The sequence below is a fragment of the Eleutherodactylus coqui genome, chromosome 1, assembly GCF_035609145.1.
Source record: "Eleutherodactylus coqui strain aEleCoq1 chromosome 1, aEleCoq1.hap1, whole genome shotgun sequence".
Taxonomy (NCBI): Eukaryota; Metazoa; Chordata; class Amphibia; order Anura; family Eleutherodactylidae; genus Eleutherodactylus; species Eleutherodactylus coqui.
The window spans coordinates 19,306,877-19,333,779 of NC_089837.1; the positions used below are offsets into that span (position 1 = coordinate 19,306,877).

At 47.2% G+C, this 26,903-nt stretch overlaps 1 protein-coding gene across 1 annotated transcript in view; it reads right to left on the reverse strand.

Moving 5' to 3' along the window:
- The window catches only part of GAREM2 (GRB2 associated regulator of MAPK1 subtype 2), a 127,659-nt gene that overhangs the window by 22,854 nt on the left and 77,902 nt on the right, over window positions 1–26,903 (reverse strand). The window contains exon 2 of the mRNA XM_066594415.1: window positions 25,775–25,915. Coding sequence (XP_066450512.1) covers window positions 25,775–25,915 — 141 coding nt within the window. The remainder of the gene's footprint in view (window positions 1–25,774; window positions 25,916–26,903) is intronic.

Here is a 26,903-nt window from a genome sequence, read left to right on the forward strand (position 1 = left end):
CAGTATTATAGTAGTTATATTCTTGTACATAGGAGGCAGTATTATAGTAATTATATTCTTGTACATAGGGGGCAGTATTATAGTAGTTATATTCTTGTACATAGGAGGCAGTATTATAGTAGTTATATTCTTGTACATAGGAGGCAGTATTATAGTAGTTATATTCTTGTACATAGGGGGCAGTATTATAGTAGTTATATTCTTGTACATAGGAGGCAGTATTATAGTAATTATATTCTTGTACATAGGGGGCAGTATTATAGTAGTTTTATTCTTGTACATAGGGGGCAGTATTATAGTAGTTATATTCTTGTACATAGGAGGCAGTATTATAGTAGTTATATTCTTGTACATAGGGGGCAGTATTATAGTAGTTATATTCTTGTACATAGGGGGCAGTATTATAGTAGTTATATTCTTGTACATAGGGGGCAGTATTATAGTAGTTATATTCTTGTACATAGGGGGCAGTATTATAGTAGTTATATTCTTGTACATAGGAGCAGTATTATAGTAGTTATATTCTTGTACATAGGGGGCAGTATTATAGTAGTTATATTCTTGTACATAGGGAGCAGTATTATAGTAGTTATACTCTTGTACATAGGAGGCAGTATTATATTAGTTATATTCTTGTGCACAGGAGCAGTATTATAGTAGTAATATTCTTGTACATAGGAGCAGTATTATAGTAGTTATATTCTTGTACATAGGGGGCAGTATTATAGTAGTTATATTCTTGTACATAGGGGGCAGTATTATTGTAGTTATATTCTTGTACATAGGAGCAGTATTATAGTAGTTATATTCTTGTACATAGGAGGCAGTATTATAGTAGTTATACTCTTGTACTTAGGGAGCAGTATTATAGTAGTTATATTCTTGTACATAGGGGGCAGTATTATAGTAGTTATATTCCTGTACATAGGGGGCAGTATTATAGTAGTTATATTCTTGTACATAGGGGCAGTATTATAGTAGTTATACTCTTGTACATAGGGGCAGTATTATAGTAGTTATATTCTTGTACACAGGGGGGCGGTATTATAGTAGTTATATTCTTGTACATAGGGGGCGGTATTATAGTAGTTATATTCTTGTACATAGGGGGCAGTATTATAGTAGTTATATTCTTGTACATAGGGGGCAGTATTATAGTAGTTATATACATGTACATAGGAGGCAGTATTATAGTAGTTATATTCTTGTACATCGGAGCAGCATTATAGTAGTTATATTCTTGTACATAGGGGGCAGTATTATAGTAGTTATATTCTTGTACATAGGGGGCAGTATTATAGTCGTTATATTCTTGTACATAGGGAGCAGTATTATAGTAGTTATATTCTTGTACATAGGAGCAGTATTATAGTAGTTATATTCTTGCATGTAGGGGGCAGTATTATTGCTCTTATAACCAGTTTTCCTCTGTATACCAGCAGTCAGTGTACTTTCTCTGGTAATAATTCCGCTGTCACTCTTTATATTTTGAGCTTCCTCATTGGTTTCTGTGTTCTACTGTCAGATGCGTTGTGTCGACATCTCGCTGGTTTGCACAGCTGTGTTTTGGGTCTCGGCTCACAAAGTCACGTTCTGTTATGTCACCCTCGGTGGTAATTGTTACAGTAGTCATTAGATTGCGGGTTTACATTTCATGTTCTCCTTGGATACTGAATTCCCGCTCACTCCGTTTCTCGCCTCGTCCTTCTCAGGACCGTCCGCTGGTTTGGTAAATGTTTGTGCCCCCTGATGACGCTGGCTCATTGTAGCCTCTGTTGATTTAGCAGTGAACGTTTCAGTGCTGACAAAAGACTTGGGCGGTTATAGAGGACGAGATTTATCTGGCGGCCCTCCGGTCTTGGCGTGTGAAGCGTTACGTTACCCTGACAATGAGCTAGAACAGAAAAGTCCTGTCCGAGGTGTGAGGCATTAGGAAGCAAGGCACCGCCTGAAAAGTGGGAGACATAAAACCTGTACAGGGCTGATACTGACATCTGAGGGTTTGTTACAATGTTTCATTTTAGATATCCGCAGCTTATGGTGTGCTATAGTGTATCAGTATAGACATCTGTTACAATGTGTCACCCTGACTGAAGAATCAGACTAGACAGTCTCAGCTGAGGGTTTATGACAATGTATCAGTCCGTACCATCACAGCTGATAGTTTGTTACAATGTATCAGACTAGACAGTCACAGCTGAGGGTTTATGACAACGTATCAGTCCGTACCATCACAGCTGATAGTTTGTTACAATGTATCAGACTAGACAGTCACAGCTGAGGGTTTATGACAATGTATCAGTCCGTACCATCACAGCTGATAGTTTGTTACAATGCATCAGACTAGACAGTCACAGCTGAGGGTTTATGACAATGTATCAGTCCGTACCATCACAGCTGATAGTTTGTTACAATGCATCAGACTAGACAGTCACAGCTGAGGGTTTATGACAATGTATCAGTCCGTACCATCACAGCTGATAGTTTGTTACAATGTATCAGACTAGACTGTCTCAGCTGAGGGTTTATGACAATGTATCAGTCCGTACCATCACAGCTGATAGTTTGTTACAATTCATCAGACTAGACAGTCTCAGCTGAGGGTTTATGACAATGTATCAGTCTGTACCATCACAGCTGATAGTTTGTTACAATGCATCAGACTAGACAGTCTCAGCTGAGGGTTTATGACAATGTATCAGTCCGTACCATCACAGCTGATAGTTTGTTACAATGCATCAGACTAGACAGTCACAGCTGAGGGTTTATGACAATGTATCAGTCCGTACCATCACAGCTGATAGTTTGTTACAATGTATCAGACTAGACAGTCACAGCTGAGGGTTTATGACAATGTATCAGTCCGTACCATCACAGCTGATAGTTTGTTACAATGCATCAGACTAGACAGTCACAGCTGAGGGTTTATGACAATGTATCAGTCCGTACCATCACAGCTGATAGTTTGTTACAATGCATCAGACTAGACAGTCACAGCTGAGGGTTTATGACAATGTATCAGTCCGTACCATCACAGCTGATAGTTTGTTACAATGTATCAGACTAGACTGTCTCAGCTGAGGGTTTATGACAATGTATCAGTCCGTACCATCACAGCTGATAGTTTGTTACAATTCATCAGACTAGACAGTCTCAGCTGAGGGTTTATGACAATGTATCAGTCTGTACCATCACAGCTGATAGTTTGTTACAATGCATCAGACTGGACAGTCACAGCTGAGGGTTTATGATAATGTATCAGTCCGTACCATCACAGCTGATAGTTTGTTACAATTCGTCAGACTAGACAGTCACAGCTGAGGGTTTATGACAATGTATCAGTCCGTACCATCACAGCTGATAGTTTGTTACAATTCATCAGACTAGACAGTCTCAGCTGAGGGTTTGTGACAATGTATCAGTCCATACCATCACAGCTGATAGTTTGTTACAATGTATCAGACTAGACAGTCACAGCTGAGGGTTTATGACAATGTATCAGTCCGTACCATCACAGCTGATAGTTTGTTACAATGCATCAGACTAGACAGTCACAGCTGAGGGTTTATGACAATGTATCAGTCCGTACCATCACAGCTGATAGTTTGTTACATTGTATCAGACTAGACAGTCACAGCTGAGGGTTTATGACAATGTATCAGTCCGTACCATCACAGCTGATAGTTTGTTACAATGTATCAGACTAGACAGTCACAGCTGAGGGTTTATGACAATGTATCAGTCCGTACCATCACAGCTGATAGTTTGTTACAATGTATCAGACTAGACAGTCTCAGCTGAGGGTTTATGACAATGTATCAGTCCGTACCATCACAGCTGATAGTTTGTTACAATGCATCAGTCTAGACAGTCTCAGCTGAGGGTTTATGACAATGTATCAGTCTGTACCATCACAGCTGATAGTTTGTTACAATGCATCAGACTAGACAGTCTCAGCTGAGGGTTTATGACAATGTATCAGTCCGTACCATCACAGCTGATAGTTTGTTACAATGCATCAGACTAGACAGTCACAGCTGAGGGTTTATGACAATGTATCAGTCCGTACCATCACAGCTGATAGTTTGTTACAATGCATCAGACTAGACAGTCACAGTTGAGGGTTTATGACAATGTATCAGTCTGTACCATCACAGCTGATAGTTTGTTACAATGCATCAGACTAGACAGTCACAGCTGAGGGTTTGTAAGGGCCTTATTACATGAGCGATAGCGGCAGCTGCTAACACGCACGTCGTAGCAAGAATTGCTGGGCGGCTCCTGAAAGAGCCGATGCCGCTCGACAATAAGAGCTGTTACAGCTTGATAATAGTGCTAATTGCTGGGCAATACCGGAACCTAGAAGTGCCGCCCGGCAGTTGTCGGGAAAACGCAAGCGCTAGCGGCTGATGCTAAGGATCGTGTAATGTAACACCCTTATAATGTAGGAGTCCAGATAATGACAGGTAATGGTGTGTTACAATGTACCTAGTTTCCCCCAAAATAAGACCCTGTCTTATATAAATTTTGCCCGAAAAAGGCGCAGGGTTTTATTTCTTTTTTTTGGGGGGGGGGGGGGTGTCTTATTATACTTACCAAGCAGGCTTGGTCCAGCTACCTCCGGCTGCTCTCCACAGCTCCAACGCACTCCTCGCCCGCTCACGTAACATCACTTCCTGGTTATGAGATTCATTAATCCCGCTTCTTGAAGAAGTGCCGGGTGTTGATTGTGCCTTTGACCGCTGCTCAGCCAATCAATGCAGAGTTGGATGAACCAACGTGATGACTGTGATTGGTTTATCCAGTGCTGCATTGATTGGCTGAGCAGCAGACGAAGAACCAATCACAGCCATTGCTTCCTGGAAGTGGGATTTGTGAATCCCGTAACCAGAAAGTGATGTTGTACAAGCGGCCGAGGACTGTAGGAACCGCGGCGAACCTCTAGAGATCAGCGGGAGGGAACTGGACCGAGCCTGTTGGGTAATGTGTTCTTTATTTTAATGTAGTGTAACTAGGGTCTATTTAGGGGGAAACGGAGTATCTATCTTATAATATGTCGGTCTAGAGCAGTGTTTCCCAACTCTGGTCCTCAGGGACCCCAACAGGTCCTGTTTTCAGGATCTCCTATGGTACGAACACCTGTGGCAATGTCTGAGGCCCCAACAATAATTACATCACCGGTGCAAGACTGAGGAAATCCTGAAGACATGACCTGTTGGGGTGCCTTGAGTTGGGGAACACTGGTGTAGAGGGTTTGTGGCAGTGTATTAGCCTAAACAATAACAGCTGAGTGTTTGTTACAATGTATTATGGCTCTTTTACACACAGGATCCTGAACGATAATTGTCCTGCATGCAGTGACTTAACGACTGTCTGCTTACTGTGAATGGAGGTGGGGGAACGCTCGCCGGCCCGCACCCCCTCCATGCCAGCCACACTGCGGGCGATGCCAGTGATACTCACTTCTGTGTAACAGCACGGGTGCAAGTGTCACTGGGACAGGTTGCCAGGCATCGCTTGCCTGACAGCTCGTCCTGTCTAAAAGGACCATTAATTTGGACAACCACAGCTGAAGTCTTGTTAAAACCTAACAGTCAGCTTCATCCCATTGCTTCTAGTCTTTCCTTGTGCAGATGAGAATAGGGCTGATCCCTCTGCACTGTGACAGCCCTTCAGATATTTGTAGACCGCTATTAAGTCTCCTCTCAGCCTTCTCTGCTAAACATTCCCAGATCCTTTAACCGTTCCTCATAGGACATGATTTGCAGACTACTCACCATCCTGGTAACTCTTCTCTGAATTTGCTCCAGTTTGTCTATGTCTTGTATAAAGTGGGGTGCCCAGAACTGGACACAGTATTCAGGATGAGGTCTGACTAAGGAAGAGTAGGGGGATAATGACCTCACGTGATCTAGACTCTATGCTTCTCTTAATACGTCCCAGAATTGTGTTTGCCTTTTTGGCTGCTGCATCACATTGTTGACTCATGTTCAGTCTATGATCTATTAGTATTCCCAAGTCTTTCTCACATGTGCTGCTGCTTAGCCCAATTCCTCCCATTCTGTATGTATTTCTTGCCCAGATGTAGGACCTTGGATTTCTCCCTGTTAATGCTGGATTCACACGGGCTAGTGCAGTATCGGGCTAAGAAACTCAGCCCGATATCATGCTTGCCTATGGGCATTTTTCACACATATGTGAGGTGTTTTTCATTCAAAAATGCCTCGCATCAGGATTGCAGGTGGTTCCATTGATTTCAATGGGAAACATCCCATCACACAACATGCGAGTGCTATGCAATATTTTTTAAGGTCTCATTGAAAACAATGGGCGATGCGTTCCAGGGGAATGTCAAAAGATAGAACATGCTGCGAAATTCAGCCACGCAGCTTCACTACAAGGGAAAAGAATCAGTCATGTGAATAAGTCCATTCAAAAAACTCGCAGCGCATGGAACTCGCGCGAGACTCTCGCTTGTGTGAATGTAGCGCCAAATACCATTCTGTTAGTCGCTGACCACTGTGCAAGCTTGTCTAGATCTTTTGAACCCTCCCTCTCTTCCCTAGTGTTCGCTATCCCTCCTAGCTTTGTGTCATCGGCACATTTGATCAGTTTCCCCTCAATTCCCTCCTCCAGATATAAAACTGTCGGCCAACTCTGGGCCCCGGACAGAGCCTTGTGGCCCCCACTAGATACATAAGGGGGAGCAGCTGCCACTTTGTGGTCAGCAAGGAGCGCGATCTTCTAGTGCTTCCACGGAGTGCTGACCATCCCCCATCTTGGGGTCCGACCACGGCAGCTATCGATCAGCCCTTGTTAAATCATTGATTTCCCGTCTCACGGCTTCCAGAGGGCATGACATTTACTGAGCGAGTCCATGTGATGGGGGGATGGGCGCCCAGTAGACGTCAATCCTCGTCCAAGTGATGATGTTGAGCAATTAATGAGCGTTCCCCTTATTAACCCCAAGTAGATGGGAATCATTCCGTCTTCATCCTTCGCCGCGTCCCGCCGTTTCCTCGCTCTAGCAGGTTCTATAAACGCTGGGTGGCAGTCAACAGGGTCACCATACGGCCCTCGCTGCTGTCGTCATCCATCATTCCCAGAGAAATACGGACTCGCAGATTAATGTGAGGGCAATACAATTAAAAAAATATTATTATTAAAAACATGTGATTTTCATGCCCGTGTAAATTTGCGCGTCCAGCTACGTAACGCCATGCGTTTTTAGCACAAATTGAAATTTCAGCCTGTAGTTAAAGTCAAACTCGCAAGGGGAAATCGGCCGTGTGAATCCAGCCTGACAGGTCCGAGTGTATGGAAGCGATATCATGCTCGCCCTTGGTGGATACAGCCTGACAGGTCCGAGTGTATGGAAGCGATATCATGCTCGCCCCGGTGAATACAGCCTGACAGGTCCGAGTGTATGGAAGCGATATCATGCTCGCCCTCGGTGGATACAGCCTGACAGGTCCGAGTGTATGGAAGCGATATAATGCTCGCCCTCGGTGGATACAGCCTGACAGGTCCGAGTGTATGGAAGCGATATAATGCTCGCCCTCGGTGAATCCAGCCTGACAGGTCCGAGTGTATGGAAGCGATATAATGCTCGCCCTCGGTGGATACAGCCTGACAGGTCCGAGTGTATGGAAGCGATATAATGCTCGCCCTCGGTGAATCCAGCCTGACAGGTCCGAGTGTATGGAAGCGATATAATGCTCACCCTCGGTGGATACAGCCTGACAGGTCCGAGTGTATGGAAGTGATATAATGCTCGCCCCGGTGAATACAGCCTGACAGGTCCGAGTGTATGGAAGCGATATCATGCTCGCCCTCGGTGGATACAGCCTGACAGGTCCGAGTGTATGGAAGCGATATCATGCTCGCCCCGGTGAATACAGCCTGACAGGTCCGAGTGTATGGAAGCGATATCATGCTCGCCCCGGTGAATCCAGCCTGACAGGTCCGAGTGTATGGAAGCGATATTATGCTCGCCCTCGGTGAATACAGCCTGACAGGTCCGAGTGTATGGAAGCGATATCATGCTCGCCCTCGGTGAATACAGCCTGACAGGTCCGAGTGTATGGAAGCGATATCATGCTCGCCCTCGATGAATCCAGCCTGATGTGCTGAATACAGGAGTAGGGAAAGGCCAAGATCTGAGGGCGTCTGGGAAAGCTGGGTGAAGCCAGTGCAGTATCACCCATCACCCATCTCCCAGATCAGTTAATGTCTTAAGGACTTGAGGGTCCATATTCTTGATATCAGCTGCCTGTTGCCCGCGGAGAGCTGGGTGCTGTCTCCGCTATTTGGGGCCCCCTGTACTGTGTAAGTCTATGGTGGTCTCCAGCAGGGGGCTCCTCCTCCTGGCCGTTACCTCCATATGCTCCAGACTCACATTCCCCTCGTCATCACTTATTCATCAGCTCTTCATTCACTATTGATGACTTGGACGAGTTAAACCCCCAGATCCCGGCTCTGAACAGATGGGCCCAGTAATGAAGGCGCCAGCGCCGACACGAACGCATCTCCGCGGTGGGGGGTATAGAAAACGTAGCCCCGGGCATCGGACAAAACAATATACCTCCCTCACTCTGTGGTGGTGTAATGTAGTGAAGTGGTTAATGTTACATTCTCGGGTGGTTTATGGCAGTGAAGGGGTTAGTGATGAGTTCAGGTTCCCCTGAGGGTCCCATTCTTGGGGATCGCCCTAAGAGATGCCTGCTTTGCCACCCTTAAAATGTGTTGGCAGCAATCTGAAAATTCTGGAACTTTCTGATATATTTAGTGTTTTGATTCTTCACTGTTTTAAAAGATCTCTGCTTGCTGACAGTGAATGGGAACGGCCAGAGCTGCTCCTTCCCACCGCGGTTCCTCGGGTGTGTGCCCGCGCAGTGGATCTGGTGCCGCAGGAAATCCACACAAGTTCTGCAGCAAAAAAAAGTCTCAAAATGCTGATTTCTGTGCAAATCCAACCAGAATGCGCTACGTATGAGCGAACCCTACGGTTCATCTAGTCCTGACACACAGGAAGTCTATCGCGGGAGTTCTCTGCGTTGCGAGGCGCGCAAAAATAGGTCCCATTATTTGTAATCAGCGAGATAAAAATCGCACTCGCGCGTTCAGGTCAGTTTTAGGTAAGGGCAGCGCCATTTTTAAATTTAGCTATTGAGAAAATGTAATTTTCACGTGCGTAAAAAACGTGCATAAAAATCACGAGTTCACAATGAAGCTGCGACCGACGACACGCTGGCAAACACGTGATTTTCCCTGCGATCACATCACATCTCTGCGTTATTAACATGTCAACATTGCATGTTATTTCAATAGGAAAAGTAAGAACGTGGTCACGTGAAAATCACGTCTACGTGCGAGTGCGCCATTTGTTGCTCCCGTAGAATATAACGAGCGATGTTGTTGAATTGTTGGGGCAGATCCACAAATCCAACATGGATCTATTAGAATAAACCCGTGTGCGAACGAGGCCTGAGGGGTGGTGGTCCCGCGCCTGCGGCATGAGTCCACGGATGGCGGATGAGACCTAGTGTAACAGCATAGTCACATTCCAGCTTGCAGGGACCCTGGTGTCCAAGAATCTCTGTAACGCTCCGCCAAGTAAGCAGGAGCGCTGTGAATGACAGAGGCATAGTGACAAGTGGGGCAGTTTAGGATGGGATGGGCGTCTTGGGGTTCGCTTTATCATACAGACCAGGCCAGATGCTATCTACTTCTCAGGAGCCACTGCTCTTTTTTTTAGATGTAAGTCCCTCCATAACGGCACCCCTGCTTACTCTGGCCCACCCCTGCTTACCATGACCATGTCATAATATACTCATGCTTTCCCTGGCCACACCCTAAGCCCACCCCTTCTTACTGTGGCTGCACTCTATCCCTACCCCTTCTTTTTCTGGCTACGCACTAACTACACTCTTGTTTACACTGTTCATACCCTATACAACCCCTGCTTACCCTGACAACACCCTGACTCCACCCCTGTTTAACCTGGTCATGCCATGATCCCATCCCTATTTGCCATATTCTCACTCTAACCCCACTCCTACTTACTCTGGTCACACCATACTGCACCCCTGGATGCTGTGGTCACACCCTAACCCCACCCATGCTTACTCTGGTCACACCCTAACCACACCCCTGCTTAATCTGGTCACACACTGATGACACCCCTGCCTGCCGTGGTCTCACCCTAACCATACCTCTACTTACTATGGTCACACCATACTGCACCCCTGGATATGGTGGTCACACCCTAACCCCACCCATGCTTTACATGGACAAACCCTAACCCCATTCCACTTAACCTGTTCACACCCTAACCACAGCCATGCTTAACCTAGTCACACCCTGACGTCACCCCTGCCTGTCATGGTCTCACTCTAACCCCCCCCCCCCCCCCTACTTACTCTGGTCACACCATACTGCACCCCTGGATGCTGTGGTCACACCCTAACCACAACCTGGTTACACCATACTTCACCCCTGGATGCTGTGGTCTCACCCTAGCACCACCCATGCTTACTCTGGTCACACCCTAACCACACCCATGCTTGCTCTAGTCACACCCTAACCAGAACCATGCTTTATATGGATAAATTCTAACCCCATCCCACTTAATCTGGTCACATCTTATTGTCAACTATGCTCTCTGTCTTCACCCTATCCCCGCCCCTGCTTACCCTGACCACACCGTAACACCAACCCTGCTTACCCTGGCTGCATAATAATCTCGCCTCTGCTTACCCTGATTGTACCCTAACCCATCCCTGCTTAACCTGGTCACACCATACCACACCCCTAGATGCTGTGGTCACACCCTAACTACACACATGCTTACTATAGCCACACCCTAATCTTAACCCACTTAATTTGGTCACACCCTAACCCAAACTATGCTAACCATGGCCTCATCCTAACCCCATCCCATTTTATCTGGTCACAGCCTAACTCCAAGCATGCTTACCCAAGCCTCACTCTAACCCCACCCTTGCTTACCCTTGCCACACCCCAAGCCCACCCCTGAAGACACCATAGCCTCACCCATGATTTAACCTTTTCAACCCTAACCCAAACCATGCCAACTCTGGCCTCATCCTAACCCACCCCAGTTAACCTGGTTACACCCTAACATCAACCATGCTTACCCTGTCTTCACCCTAACCTTACCCCCTCTTTACTCTGGCCACATTGTAACCCCATCCCTGCTCACCTTGGCCACACCTTCAAAACAATAGTGACTCCACCAACCAAAACTGCAGCTAACAAGTAATGCCAAATAGCAGCCTGTACCCACACCGGGGCCAATGGCTCCCACACTGTTTCAGCTGTCATGTAGTTGGGGTATATCCACAGTATGCTTGCAGGGTACGATGGCGGTATAAGTCGGGAGAGTTTCCTGACCTATAGTTCCAGCGGATGGCTACAGCGTTTGCCACTAAGGCGTACAATGATGTAAGCTGCCCATAGGCTCCCATGGTAAATGTACAGTGTGCGGTATACTTTATTTGCAGGATATCACCATATAGAATAGTGCAGCTGTATACGCTGTTACATATACTTATATATACCAACCAGAAGGACGCATCTGATGAGTAAATAGTACTCTATAGATACTAATGACGTATCACATGCGTCAGGAGCTTTCCTCGCACATATGCCAAACAGCTAGAAGTGCCCAGCACAACGCCAATGGGTATATACCTTATGTGACAGGGGCGAGTGGTATTGCCATCTGTTATTGCTGCTATGCCATATGTAGGGGTGACATATTTAAGTAACAGTCTTGTATTACACTGATGTAAGTGCGCCACTGACAATGGACTTATGACCACTAAAGATGTTGTGCGCAAGTATGACTGGTGCAACGCCAAGGTGGCACAAGTAGACAGGGAGCTGATTGCCCACGTCTGTGGCAATGATTCAATTCCACCCACAGAAGAGTTGTTATTAATTAATTATGGAGCGTATTGTCAGATCTCAGCTTCCTGTTTTTAATGGCTGTACCCGGGACTGACGGAGAAGGCGACGGAGGAGGCCGGAGCTACACAACTCGGAGTATAATTAATAGGCGGCCATCGAGTCAGGCCCGCTGCTAACGGAGCTGTGATTAATTGCTGGGATTTCTGAACATGTGGCGCTTTGTGCTCACTGGATCGGTCAGACTGAGATGGTGAGATCCGGTGCCAGCTGAATCCGGGCCAGGTTGTCGTCGCCATCTGCTGGCTCACAAAGGAAAGTGTAATTCTACTACATTACCAGCAGAGGGCGCAATGTTGCATTGTGGTTTTTAATGGAGTATTTACAGATGGGTGCTATAAGCAGGTGGAGGTAATAGTTGCACCCAGCCATGGGTCTCCAGAGATGGAGCCACAAAGGAGACCACCATGAGTGCTCACTCTCCATTGGAATAGGAGTGGCTCACATGAATCTCAAAAACGTGCAAAAATTACCAAGTGGCCTTCTTTCTGGTTAGGATTCCCATCAAACCCTGGATTGGGGCTCCCACTGCTTGTTTTCGTGGGATTAGCATTTCTACATCATTCTTATTTGTGCATTTATGAAGAATTGTTGTGATTGTGACATCACATGCCCAGAAGTAGCAACTCAATGGCTTGGTGCCTACAGTACAGTAGCCAGGGCTCCTCTAGGACACTAGCCAACTTTTAAAAAGGGAAAAGAGAGATCATTCTTATAGCATACTTAATATGGCTAAATTTTTGTGTTAAGCCACGGCCATTTTTAGATAAGCCACACCTTTTCTATCACTTTACAGTAGTAATGCTGATTAGTAACCCCCTCACAGAAATAGAGACCCACTGTGATGCACTCACAGTAATAGTGCCCCTCAGTGACCTCCTCACAGTAATAGTGCCCCTCAGTGACCTACTCACAGTAATAGTGACCCTTAGTGACCCTTCTCAAAGTAATAGCGCCCCTTAGTGACCCCCTCACAGTAATAGTGCCCCTCAGTGACCACCTCACAGTAATAGTGCCCCTCAGTGACCCCTCACAGTAATAGTACCCCTCAGTGACCCCGTCACAGTAATAGTGCCCCTGAGTGACCTCCTCACAGTAATCATGACCCTCAGTGACCCCTTCACAGTAGTAGTGCCCCCCAGTGACCCCCTCACAGTAATAATTGCACCGAGTGACCTCCTCACAGTAGTAGTGCCCCCCAGTGACCCTCTCACAGTAATAGTGCCCCCCAGTGACCCTCTAACAGTAATAGTGCCCCCCAGTGACCCTCTCACAGTAATAGTGCCCCCCAGTGACCCTCTCACAGTAATAGTGACCCTCAGTGACCTCCTCACAGTAATAGTGACCCTCAGTGACCTCCTCACAGTAATAGTGTCCTCAGTGACCCCCTCACAGTAATAGTGCCCCTCAGTGACCCCCTCACAGTAATAGTGCCCTTCAGTGACCTCCTCACAGTAATAGTGCTCCTCAGTGACCCCCTTACAGTAATAGTGTCCTCAGTGACCCCCATCGCAGTAATAATGCTGCTCAGTGACCCCCTCACAGTAATAGTGTCCCTCAGTGACCTCCTTAGAGTAATAGTGCCCCTCAGTGACCCCTCACAATAATAGTGCTCCCCAGTGACCCCCTCACAGTAATAGTGCCCCTCAGTGACCCCCTCACAGTAATAGTGCCCCTCAGTGACCCCTCACAATAATAGTGCTCCCCAGTGACCCCTCACAGTAATAGTGTCCCTCAGTGACCCCCTTGCAGTAATAGCACCCCTCAGTGGCCTCCTCACAGTAAGTGTCCCTCAGTGACCTCTTTACAGTAATAGTCCCCCTCAGTGACCCCTCACAATAATAGTGTCCCTCATTGACCTCCACACAGTGATAGTGCCTCTCAGTGACCCCCACACAGTAATAGTGCCTCTCAGTGACCCCCTCACAGTAATAGTGACCCCCTTGCGGTAATAGCACCCCTCAGTGACCTTCTCACAGTAATAGTGCCCCTCAGTGACCGCTCACAGTAATAGTGCTATCCAGTGACCCCCTCACAGTAAGTGTCCCTAAGTGACCTCCTCACAGTAATAGTGCCCCTCAGTGACCCCCTCACAGTAATAGTGTCCCTAAGTGACCTTCTCACAGTAATAGTGCCCCTCAGTGACCCCCTCACAGTAATAGTGCCCCTCAGTGACCCCCTCACAGTAATAGTGCCCCTCAGTGACCTACTCACAGTAATAGTGACCCTTAGTGACCCTTCTCAAAGTAATAGCGCCCCTTAGTGACCCCCTCACAGTAATAGTGCCCTTCAGTGACCTCCTCACAGTAATAGTGCCCCTCAGTGACCCCTCACAGTAATAGTACCCCTCAGTGACCCCGTCACAGTAATAGTGCCCCTGAGTGACCTCCTCACAGTAATCATGACCCTCAGTGACCCCTTCACAGTAGTAGTGCCTTTAAGTAACCGCCTCACAGTAATAATTGCACCGAGTGACCTCCTCACAGTAATAGTGCCCCCCAGTGACCCTCTCACAGTAATAGTGCCCCCCAGTGACCCTCTAACAGTAATAGTGCCCCCCAGTGACCCTCTCACAGTAATAGTGCCCCCCAGTGACCCTCTCACAGTAATAGTGACCCTCAGTGACCTCCTCACAGTAATAGTGACCCTCAGTGACCTCCTCACAGTAATAGTGCCCTTCAGTGACCTCCTCACAGTAATAGTGCTCCTCAGTGACCCCCTCACAGTAATAGCGCCCCTCAGTGACCTCCACACAGTAATAGTGTCCTCAGTGACCCCCTCACAGTAATAGTGTCCCTCAGTGACCTCCTCACAGTAATAGTGTCCTCAGTGACCCCCTCACAGTAATAGTGCCCCTCAGTGACCTCCTCACAGTAATAGTGCCCTTCAGTGACCTCCTCACAGTAATAGTGCTCCTCAGTGACCCCCTTACAGTAATAGTGTCCTCAGTGACCCCCATCGCAGTAATAATGCCGCTCAGTGACCCCCTCACAGTAATAGTGTCCCTCAGTGACCTCCTTACAGTAATAGTGCCCCTCAGTGACCCCTCACAATAATAGTGCTCCCCAGTGACCCCCTCACAGTAATAGTGCCCCTCAGTGACCCCCTCACAGTAATAGTGCCCCTCAGTGACCCCTCACAATAATAGTGCTCCCCAGTGACCCCTCACAGTAATAGTGTCCCTCAGTGACCCCCTTGCAGTAATAGCACCCCTCAGTGGCCTCCTCACAGTAAGTGTCCCTCAGTGACCTCTTTACAGTAATAGTCCCCCTCAGTGACCCCTCACAATAATAGTGTCCCTCATTGACCTCCACACAGTAATAGTGCCTCTCAGTGACCCCCACACAGTAATAGTGACCCCCTTGCGGTAATAGCACCCCTCAGTGACCTTCTCACAGTAATAGTGCCCCTCAGTGACCGCTCACAGTAATAGTGCTATCCAGTGACCCCCTCACAGTAATAGTGCCCCTCAGTGACCTCCTCACAGTAATAGTGCTCCTCAGTGACCCCTCACAGTTATAGTGCCCCTTAGTGACCCCCTCACAGTAAGTGTCCCTAAGTGACCTCCTCACAGTAATAGTGCCCCTCAGTGACCCCCTCACAGTAATAGTGTCCCTAAGTGACCTCCTCACAGTAATAGTGCCCCTCAGTGACCCCCTCACAGTAATAGTGCCCCTCAGTGACCCCCTCACAGTAATAGTGCTCCTCAGTGACCCCTCACAGTTATAGTGCCCCTCAGTGACCCCCTCACAGTAATAGTGCCCCTCAGTGACCTCCTCACAGTAATAGTGTCCCTCAGTGACCTCCACACAGTAATAGTGTCCCTCAGTGACCTCCACACAGTAATAGTGTCCCTCAGTGACCCCCTCACAGTAATAGTGTCCCTCAGTGACCTCCACACAGTAATAGTGTCCCTCAGTGACCCCCTCACAATAATAGTGCTCCTCAGTGACCCCTCTCAGTTATAGTGCCCCTCAGTGACCCCCTCACAGTAATAGTGCTCCTCAGTGACCCCTCACAGTTATAGTGCCCCTCAGTGACCCCCTCACAGTAATAGTGCCCCTCAGTGACCTCCTCACAGTAATAGTGCCCCTCAGTGACCCCGACATTAATAGTGTCCCTCAGTGACCTCCACACAGTAATAGTGCCCCTCAGTGACCCCTCACAGTAATAGTGCCCCTCAGTGACCCCCTCACAATAATAGTGCCGCTCAGTGACCCCCTCACAATAATAGTGCCCCCAGTAACTCCCTTACAGAAAACAGCAGCCGACAGTATTTACTTGACACCAGCTCTGCAGCCCCTTCATTCTAGGGGATCAGTGGGGGTCCGCACTGATTATAAAGTGATGGCATAGCCTAGAGGTACACTATTACTTTATATGATGGGAACACCCATTTAATGGAACTAATAGCCTTAATTATACCCTAAATTAGCAGCTGTGCCCTTGATAAAAGATGCTACATCCCACCAGCGCCTGGCTCCATCACTAGTCAGGTGGCAGTAGTGAGTCAGACTACTATATTTTCTGCATCAGTCGCCCGCTCCTATAAGTATGACCAGAACATGGTGATACAATGTATCTCCTCCTTGTTTGTTCCTGTGACCCCAGCTTGTTCCCCTCCCCCGCCTCCTTGGTTTTACCTGCTCCAGCAATTATCCTGCCCCCCAGGGAATCAGCCTGTAATAATCCCGGCTATCATTTGTCTTCCTTCCGGAGTAAATATTGAATTTTCCTGAGCTCACATCCTCTGATCAGCAGCACTCTGCCTTCCCGGAAAGCGAGGGATCCGCCAGTGTCAGCGACGCACAGAGGCAGCTCCGCCAGCTCGGGGACATCGGATCCCAGTGGGCGCCAGTCCAGAGGAAGCAATGATGCATCCACACACAGGATGATATAACGTGCCATCACTGTATAATGGGAACTTCTGCAACTATCTAATAGACTTTGTGGTTCAATTCCTCATCATTTTCGAGATCTCTTGCTTGCTGTCAGTGAACAGGAACACATTTTTTTTTTTTTAAATCCTGAGGATGAAAGATTTGTTTCAAGGCATCCAGCCTATTATACAGCCCTGCAGACAACAGACTGACACGTTACCTGCACTGATACATTGTAACAAGCTGAAAAAGATTAGTGCTGCTCATTGGGTTTATTTCCCAGAGAACAGTTTAGTCTTCATACAAGTGTAACAAGCCCTCAGCTGTGACAAGTATTGCTCCAGGAGGGGGTGCAGCCTCTGGATATGAAGAAGAATGCTCTCATTAATGTTTAAAGGAAAGCTGCAAAACCTTTCATACATTGATTGACTTAATTGAGACAGGGGGACCCCTGCTTGTAAACTAAGGAGGTACCCCCAGAAGCCCTCTCCTAGCAGCCCCCACAAGGACATCCCCAGCAGTAACCACCATTTACCCCAGACCCCTTTACTGCCACAGGCCTCCGGGGAATTTCAGCACCAGAGTACCATTAGTTTCTCTAACACAGTGCTGGTGATCTCAGAGGGGCTCTCTAGTTGGTGCTGGTGATCTCAGCGGGGCTCTCTAGTTGGTGCTGGTGATCCCAGTGAGGCCTCTAGTTGATGCTGGTGATCTCAGTGAGGCTCTCTAGTTGGTGCTGGTGATCCCAGTGAGGCCTCTAGTTGATGCTGGTGATCTCAGTGAGGCTCTCTAGTTGGTGCTGGTGATCCCAGCGGAGCTCTCTAGTTGGTGGTGGTAAACTCAGTGAGGCCTCTAGTTGATGCTGGTGATCTCAGTGAGGCTCTCTAGTTGGTGCTGGTGATCTCCGTGAGGCCTCTAGTTGATGCTGGTGATCTCAGTGAGGCTCTCTAGTTGATGCTGGTGATCTCAGTGAGGCTCTCTAGTTGGTGCTGGTGATCTCAGTGCGGCTCTCTAGTTGGTGGTGGTGATCTCAGTGAGGCTCTCTAGTTGGTGCTGGTGATCTCAGTGAGGCCTCTAGTTGATGCTGGTGATCTCAGTGAGGCTCTCTAGTTGGTGCTGGTGATCTCAGTGAGGCCTCCAGTTGATGCTGATGATCTCAGTGAGGCTCTCTAGTTGGTGCTGGTGATCTCAGTGAGGCTTTATAGTTAGTGCTTGTGATCTGAGAGTAACTCTAGTTGGTAATGGTGATCTCAGAGAGGCTCTCTAGCTGGTGGTGGTGATCTCAGCGGGGCTCTCTAGTTGGTGCTGGTGATCTCAGAGGGGCTCTCTAGTTGGTGCTGGGGATCTCAGTGAGGCTCTCTAGTTGGTGCTGGTGATCTCAGTGAGGCTCTCTAGTTGATGCTGGTGATCTCAGTGCGGCTCTCTAGTTGATGCTGGTGATCTCAGCGGGGCTCTCTAGTTGGTGCTCGTGATCTCAGTGAGGCTTTATAGTTAGTGCTTGTGATCTGAGAGTAACTCTAGTTGGTAATGGTGATCTCAGAGAGGCTCTCTAGCTGGTGGTGGTGATCTCAGCGGGGCTCTCTAGTTGGTGCTGGTGATCTCAGAGGGGCTCTCTAGTTGGTGCTGGGGATCCCAGCGGAGCTCTCTAGTTGGTGCTGGTGATCTCAGTGAGGCTCTCTAGTTGATGCTGGTGATCTCAGTGGGGCTCTCTAGTTGGTGCTGGTGATCTCAACGGGGCTCTCTAGTTGGTGCTGGTGATCTCAGTGAGGCTCTCTAGTTGGTGCTGGTGATCTCAACGGGGCTCTCTAGTTGGTGCTGGTGATCTCAGCGGGGCTCTCTAGTTGGTGCTGGTGATCTCAGCGGGGCTCTCTAGTTGGTGCTGGTGAGCTCCGTGAGGCTCTCTAGTTGGTGCTGGTGATCTCAGCGGGGCTTTCTAGTTGGTCCTGGTGATCTCAGCGGGGCTCTCTAGTTGGTGCTGGTGATCTCAGAGGGGCTCTCTAGTTGGTGCTGGTGATCTCAGAGGGGCTCTCTAGTTGGTGCTGGTGATCTCAGCGGGGCTCTCTAGTTGGTGCTGGTGATCTCAGTGGAGCTCTCTAGTTGGTGCTGGTGATCCCAGCTGAGCTCTCTAATTGGTGCTGGTGATCTCAGTGAGGCTCTCTAGTTGGTGCTGGTGATCTCAGCGGGACTCTCTAGTTGGTAGTGGTGATCTCAGCAGGGCTCTATGTGAGTGCTGGGGATCTCAGTGGTGCTTTATAGTGACTGCTGGGGATCTCAGTGGTGCTCTATGTGAGTGCTGGGGATCTCAGTAGTGCTCTTTGTGAGTGCTGGGGATCTCAGTGGTGCTCTATCTGGCTGCTGGGGATCTCAGTGGTGCTCTATCTGACTGCTGGGGATCTCAGTGGTGCTCTATGTGAGTGCTGGGGATCTCAGTGGTGCTCTATCTGACTGCTGGGGATCTCAGTGGTGCTCTATGTGAGTGCTGGGGATCTCAGTGGTGCTCTATGTGAGTGCTGGGGATCTCAGTGGTGCTCTATGTCAGTGCTGGGGATCTCAGTGGTGCTCTATGTCAGTGCTGGGGATCTCAGTGGTGCTCTATGTCAGTGCTGGGGATCTCAGTGGTGCTCTATGTCAGTGCTGGGGATCTCAGTGGTGATCTATGTGAGTGCTGGGGATTCTTATTTGCAGAAGGAAAGACTTGAAGCAATGGGATGAAACTCAAAGGGAGGAGACACAGATTAGATATTAGCCAGTGAGGGGGATCAATGAGTGGAACAGGTTACCACGGGAGGTGGGGAGTTCTGCTTCAATGGAAGTCTTCAGAGGCTGGACAAATATCTGTCCGGGATGATTTAGTGAATCCTGCACTGAGCAGGGGGTTGGGCCAGATAACCCCCGAGGTCCCTTCCAACTCTACCATTCTATGATCTTAGTGGTGGTCAATGTGAGTGCCAAGATAAACTATTTATAAACAGCGTTATTAAAAGAGACCCTTTGAACACCAATTTTAAATGTGTAAGTGCTATCTGAGCTCCCACTGCGGCAGCCCAACGGAGGGAAGCTGTTGCGGAGGTGACCACAGGGGGTTCCCAAGATGGTTGTCATAGGTGGCACTGCGATTTCTCCGGACAATGGCTGCAAAAGGCCCTGCTCGGTTGCATACAGTCCAAATAGAATAGGCAGATGTAAGTGATGGTAATTATTCCCAAGGGTGTTGTCACGTGACGCCAGTACCTCTTTTCCAGTAGATGGATGCTTGTCGTTAAATAAAGGAGTCCACCAATAAAAATAGTTTTCAAAACCGGAGGTACATGGTTTTCTTTACTCACTGAATCCAGCTTTGATTTTCCAAGAACACAAGTTGACAGTTCAGACACCACACTTCTGGACTGCTTACCTCTGATTTATCTCTGTTACATACACACTGTCACGTGTTCTTCTAGGAGGGACTTTCCTTCCTGATTTTAAGTGTCCTCGGTCCAAGTTAACTGATAAGACGAAACCCGGGGGTACACTCCTGACCCGGTGGTTTCCGCACAATTGCTGCCTTCACTTGCTCATTAGCTGGTCCTGCTAGTAGCTGTTACTCGGAGCTTCAGTCCATCTAAAGAGGAGATATCTCACCGAGAGTGAGACAGGCCCACAGCTCTAGCAGAAGTGAGCTTCAGCCTCCCCCTGGAATGTCCTCCTCCCTCGACTACATTTCGGCACCTTCTTTACTTTCTTCTCCACCTTAGACTTCTCCTCCCAACTACTCCTAACTTCCTGAGAACACAACTGACAAGTTAGGTGGGGCCGACTTGACACAACACACTTTGTTAGTACTCAAATAGAACATATATACATTAAACAGTTTACACAAGGTAGACATACACCTACCCTAAAGACACCCCAACTTTGGGCCACCACACCACAATGCACTACATTGTGCTCAAAATGTAGCTCTGGGTGTGAGTGGAGGTTAATGTTACCAGTCACAGATTTGGGAATCTTCAGTTGTCCTGTGGCATGCAGGAACCCCCCTATCAGTAGTGGTCCTGCTTATATGGTATGTACTATTGGGGTACGGGAGGTCTGAACCCTGGAGCCACGTATCTGAGGTTGGAGCATTATGAATGAAGATGGAGGTGAGGTTAACACATCCTCCCTGTTGTAGCCTCACAGAGCGGCGGTACATCCCTTCTACGATCTATTTCACATTATTAATTCATGAGGGTGAATCAATGACAGAATGAAATACTCTAAAACCCCTCATTAAGTCTCTGCTCAATGGCGATGAGCTCACAGCCCTTAAAATACCAGCGACGACCGCGAAGACAGCGATGTAACCCTAATCCTCCGAAAACGATGAGTCCACAGAATGGATGGTTGTGGCCTCGCATTACCTCCTCCTGTGGCGATGCGGAGGCTCAAGGTGACTAATCTGAGGCTATAGGAGGAGCCTGAATGTTATAGGGACCTGCGAGCTGAAAGTCTTATTACTCCTCATGAACACGCTCTTGAAAACCCTAATTTATTACATCGCTAATCATGTATTACTCAAACTGTTGTCATTCCCTTTCTTTCTCCAATACCGTTAACTCCTGATCTCTCCAGTGTCCTCAATGTTCTCCTCTGTCTCCACCTACATGTCTCCTGTATCCCCCAAATCAAATCTCTGTCTCCCACCCTGTTTTCACCAGTCTCCCTTGAGATCAATGTCCCTACTCTGGTTTCTACTGTCCTCACCCTGGGTTCTCCAGTCTTCACTGAGATCTTCTCGGTCTTCTTCCAGATTTCCTCAGACTCAAGCAGATTTCTTGAGTCTCAACTCAGATCTCTGTCCTCACCCTGATCTTTCCAGTCTCCACCCAGATCTCTGTCCCCACCCAGATCTCTGTCCTCCCCTGATCTTTCCAGTCTCCACCCAGATCTCTGTCCCCACCCAGATCTCTGTCCCCACCCCGATTACTCCAGTCTCATCTCAGATTTCTGTAGTTTACACCCACATCTCCTGTCTTCACACAGATTTCCCAAGTCTCCACCCAGATCCCTACCCCCATCTTGGTTTCTCCAGTCTCCTTTCATATCACCTCTGTGTCCACCCAGATCTCCTTCCCCACCATGATTTTTTCAGTCTCATCTCAGATTTCTCTAGTTTCCACTCACATCTTCTCTGTCTTCACTCAGATTTCCCAAGTCTCCTCCCAGATTTCCCAAGTCTCCTCCCAGATTTCCCAAGTTTCCACCTGGATCTCTGTCCCCACCTTAGTTTCTCCAGCCTCCTCCCTTGTTTCTCCAGTCTCCTTCCAGATCTCCTCTGTCTCCCGCCAGATTTCTGCCCCCATCCTGATGTCTCCTGTCCTGCAGGGCTGGGGACGGGGTGCACAGTATATGGAATGGATGAAGGGTACAGTGATTTTAAATGGAGCTGGGAGCATCTTCGTATCCATATTGCAAATCCATAGCTCTAAAAATGGCTGCTGTAACTGAACATTTACATGCAGAAGATGTCAGGAGTACAACAAGCTGACCAGAGGTGTACACGGAGGAGCCCACAGCAAAGATCAACCCGGCAGCTCCGTAATTCTGCTGGGTTTATCCACACAGGATAAAAGGTCCTGATACTTTATCTCCCTTCCCCACCCTTTTTATGATTGATGGGCCAACAATCACGTCCTCCAATAACAAAGAGGCCAGGACCACCTAGCTCTAGCGGCCCTATAGCAACTCCATGGTCTGCCCATATGGCACGGACACCCTTGCAGCTGACAAAGGAAGAGTATAAGTAATACAACTGACGGATATAAGGATCCATCACAGTAGCAGAGAAAACTAAAAACAGGCATCCTGTATGTTTGCTCTCTGAGCAGGGGAGGGGCATTGGCCCTCTAGACCCCACCCCTGCTTATTCTCTATTTCCTGCTCTTACATATAGGATATTCCACTTTCAGGACATTCCCCAGGCCCTGGAATTAGTTGTGGTCTGATATTTACTCTATGAGATACCACTATGTGGACCTTACATGGATGTAGCGCCAGTGATGTAGGATTCAGAGCAGTCGTGGGGTCAGGACTTCTGCTCAGCAAATGAGAATAATAATGAATGTTACATTTATAGCCGCCATCTCAACAATTGTTCCTGTTCTGTTTCTCCAACATAAAATTGTCTCCTGGGTAGAAGATTAAGGACGATAATATGACTTTTATTATGTCCCAGCTGGAAGGTGTTATTATTGGGGGCGTCCGAGCAGAGTGTCTCGCAAAGCCTGTAATTACTGTCACCGGAGCAAGAGCTGCTGTCACTGCGGTGCTTCCCATCCCATGAATCAGAGCATAAAGCCCACAACTGCAGGGATCGGGGTCTGCGGATCCTTAATGTCTGGAGGATAAGGTCAAATGAAAGTCACGTATAGGAAGCCCAGTATGAAGGAGAATGGAAACTGGAGGAAAACTATGCAGGGGAAAGGAAGTTATCTGCGCTAATGTGGAGTTGCTATATGGGGTGCAAAGGCTGCAGTCACACCAAGGCAATGATGTAAGTGTCCCTCCGCCACACAAGGGGCCAGCAGATAGGAGAGGGACAATTATAGTGATGGACATTATGGACCGCATCACCTGTATGTGGATTACCATGCCTGGCTACACCTAGACTTGCCACTGGAAACAATGCCACATCCAGGTGCAGCCCAGCAATATCAGTAATCCACATGTATATCTACCATCTTTTGAAGAATGAAAAGATGGACAACCATAACAGCGCACATATTGCGCCACAGGAAATTGTTATGACAGGCCACACCCCTTTTACACATGGACACACCCTCTATGTCCCATAATAATACCCTTCAGTGACCCTCTCAAAGTAAGTATCCCTCAATGACCCTCTGACACTAACAGTGACCCCTTTAATGGCTCTAGTAGTAATAGTGACCCCATTATTGGCCCCAGTTGTAATAGTGAAACCCATAGTGGTCCCAGTAGTAATAGTGTTCCCCATGGTGGCCCCAGTAATATTAATATTCCTTATAGTGCTCCCAGTAGTAATAGTGTTCCCCATGGTGGCCCCAGTAATATTAATATTCCCTATAGTGGCCCCAGTAGTAATAGTAGTCCTATTTGTAACAGTGACCCTGTTAGTGGCTCCAGTAGTAATTGAGACCCCATAGTACCCTCAGTAGAAAGAATATCATCCATAGTTACCCTAGTAATCATAATAACCCCTGTAGTGGCCCTAGTAGTAATAGTGACCTTGTTATTGCCTCCAGTAGCAATAGAGATCCTATGGTGTCCCCAGTAGTAATAATGACCCTCATAGTGGTCATAATAGTAATAGGGACCCCCTTAGTGGCTGCAGTAATAATATTGTCCCCTATAGTGGTCCAAGCAGTAATAGTGACACCTTTAGTGGTTTTAGTAATAATAGAAACACCATAGTATCCCCAGTAATAATAGTGACTCCTATTAATGGCCTCAGTTGTAGTAGTGACCCTGTTAGTGGCGCCAGTAGTAATAGAGACTCCTTAGTGCCCCCAGTAGTAAGAGTGTCCCCCATAGTGGCTCCAGTAATAATAGTGCCCCCGCCCATTGTGGTAGCAGTAGTAATAGTGACCCCTATAGTGGTCATAGTAGTAACAATGACCCCGTTAGTGGCTCAAGTAGTAGTAGTGACCCCCAAAGTGACTTCAGTAATAACAGTGACCCCGTTAGTGAAACCAGTAGTAACACTGACCCTCATAGTGGCGCTAGTCAAAATAGTAATCCCCAAAATTGCCCCAATAGTAATTGTGACTCTCACAGTTGCCCCAATAGTAATAATGACCAACATAGTGATCCCAGTAGTAATAGTGACCTCCATAGTGGTCCTAGAATTAACAGTGACCCTGTTAGTGGTCCCAGTAGTAACAAGAACCCTCATAGTGTCTCCAGTAGTAACGGTGACCCTCACAGTCGCTTCAGTAGTATTAATGACTTCCATAGAGACCCCAGTAGTAAGAGTCAAGCCCCTGATCACCCAGAGGGCTTTCACCCTCCGAGACGCCTCTCCAGAACACCTTGATCAAAGGACGAGACACTTCAATACACAGACCTGGGCACTAGGTACTGGTGGGATCTCCATCCAGAAGTCCCACCATGTACCAAAGGAGTGGAATTCACTCTATTACCTTGATAAATACTATAAGGGCCCTATTATATGTCAACCTATTCTTTCTTTGCTACCAGTAGTCAGAGTGACTCGCATTAGTCACTCCAGCAATAACAGTGACCCCAATAGTGGTCTCAATAGTAATAGTGACTCTCATTAGTAGCCTCAGTATTAATAATGGTGCCAGTAGTAATAGCAACCCCCCAAGAGGCCCCAGTAGTTATAGTGACCCCAGAATTAATATTGCTCCCCACAGTGGACCCAGTAATAATAGTGACCCCCGTTAGTGGCACCAGTAGTAAGAGTGACCCTCAGTTTCTTCAGTAGTAATAGTTACCTCCATAGTCACCCCAATGGTAATAATGACTCCCATAGTTGCCCCAAAAGTAATAATGACCCCCATAGTGGTCCCAGTAGTAACAATGTTTTTTAAAGTGTTCTCAGTCATAATAGTGCCTCCCATTAGTGTTTCCAGCAGTAATAGTGACCCCTATAAGTAGCACCAGTAGTAATATCAACCCTATAGAGGCCCCAGTAGTAATGGTGACTTACACAGTGGTCCCAGTAGTAATAGTGACCCATATATTAGCCTTAGTAGAAATAGTGACCTCATAAAAGATTTACAGACACCCAACAAGCATTTAACTCACTTGTAGCCCCGGCTCGGTAAATAGGTAACTGTAACATTAGGGTGACTACTCGTGCCACCCATCACCCCGCAATTCCCAGGAACAGCCAATAATAACCAAAGTGCCAAGACAACCCCAAATGGTCCGGTTACCTGGATACTGCAGCGGAATATCTATCTTGGGCCCGATGACGTAGTGTCCCTCCTCCAGGCTGTGGGCCGTCACCGTCGTCCATTGTCGACAGGAATGAATGAGGATGGCGTCTTGGTCACTGACCCCCTCCACGTACTCCCCTGCCAGGAGACAATCCATGAGAGAGTTAGGGGATTCTCTAGTTTACCTCGAAGCATATTGTTACTCGCAGTATGTGTCTAGCCTTGGTTGTAAAATATGGTCAAATGTTTTACCCACTGTGCATCACAATAAGCCGGATCTGTACTAAGGGAGATGCCACATCCAGACCCCCATACTCATCAGATGCAGGGGTGGGCACAGAGGAGAGGACCCCTCCACAGCCGGAGACAAGAGGGTTCCGCATTTGTTTTCTCTCGTCCTGTCAGACAGCTAGGTGATGGGAGCCTCATCCCGCCCCCCCTCAAAATATCAATCTATCTATCTATCTATCTATCTATCCATCTATCTCATATCTATCTATCTCTTATGTATCTATCTATCTCATATCTCATATCTATCTATCTCATATCTCCTATCTATCTCATATCTATCTATCTCATATCTATCTATCTCATATCTATCTATCTCATATCTATCTATCTATCTCATATCTATCTATCTATCTATCTATCTATCTATCCCATATCTATCTATCTATCTATCTATCTATCTATCTATCCCATATCTATCTATCCCATATCTATCTATCTCATATCATATCTATCTATCTCATATCTATCTATCTATCTATCTCATATCTATCTATCTCATATCTATCTATATATCTATCTATCTCATATCTATCTATGTGATATCTATCTATCTCTCTCATATCTATCTCTCTCATATCCATCTATCTCTCTCATATCTATCTATCTATCTCATATCTATCTATCTCATATCTATCTATCTATCTATCTCATATCTATCTATCTATCTATCTATCTATCTATCTATCTATCTATCTATCTATCTATCTCTCTCATATCTATCTCTCTCTCTCATATCTATCTCTCTCATATCTATCTATTTATCTATCTCATATCTATATATCTCATATCTATCTATCTATCTATCTCATATCAATCTATCTATCTCATATCTATC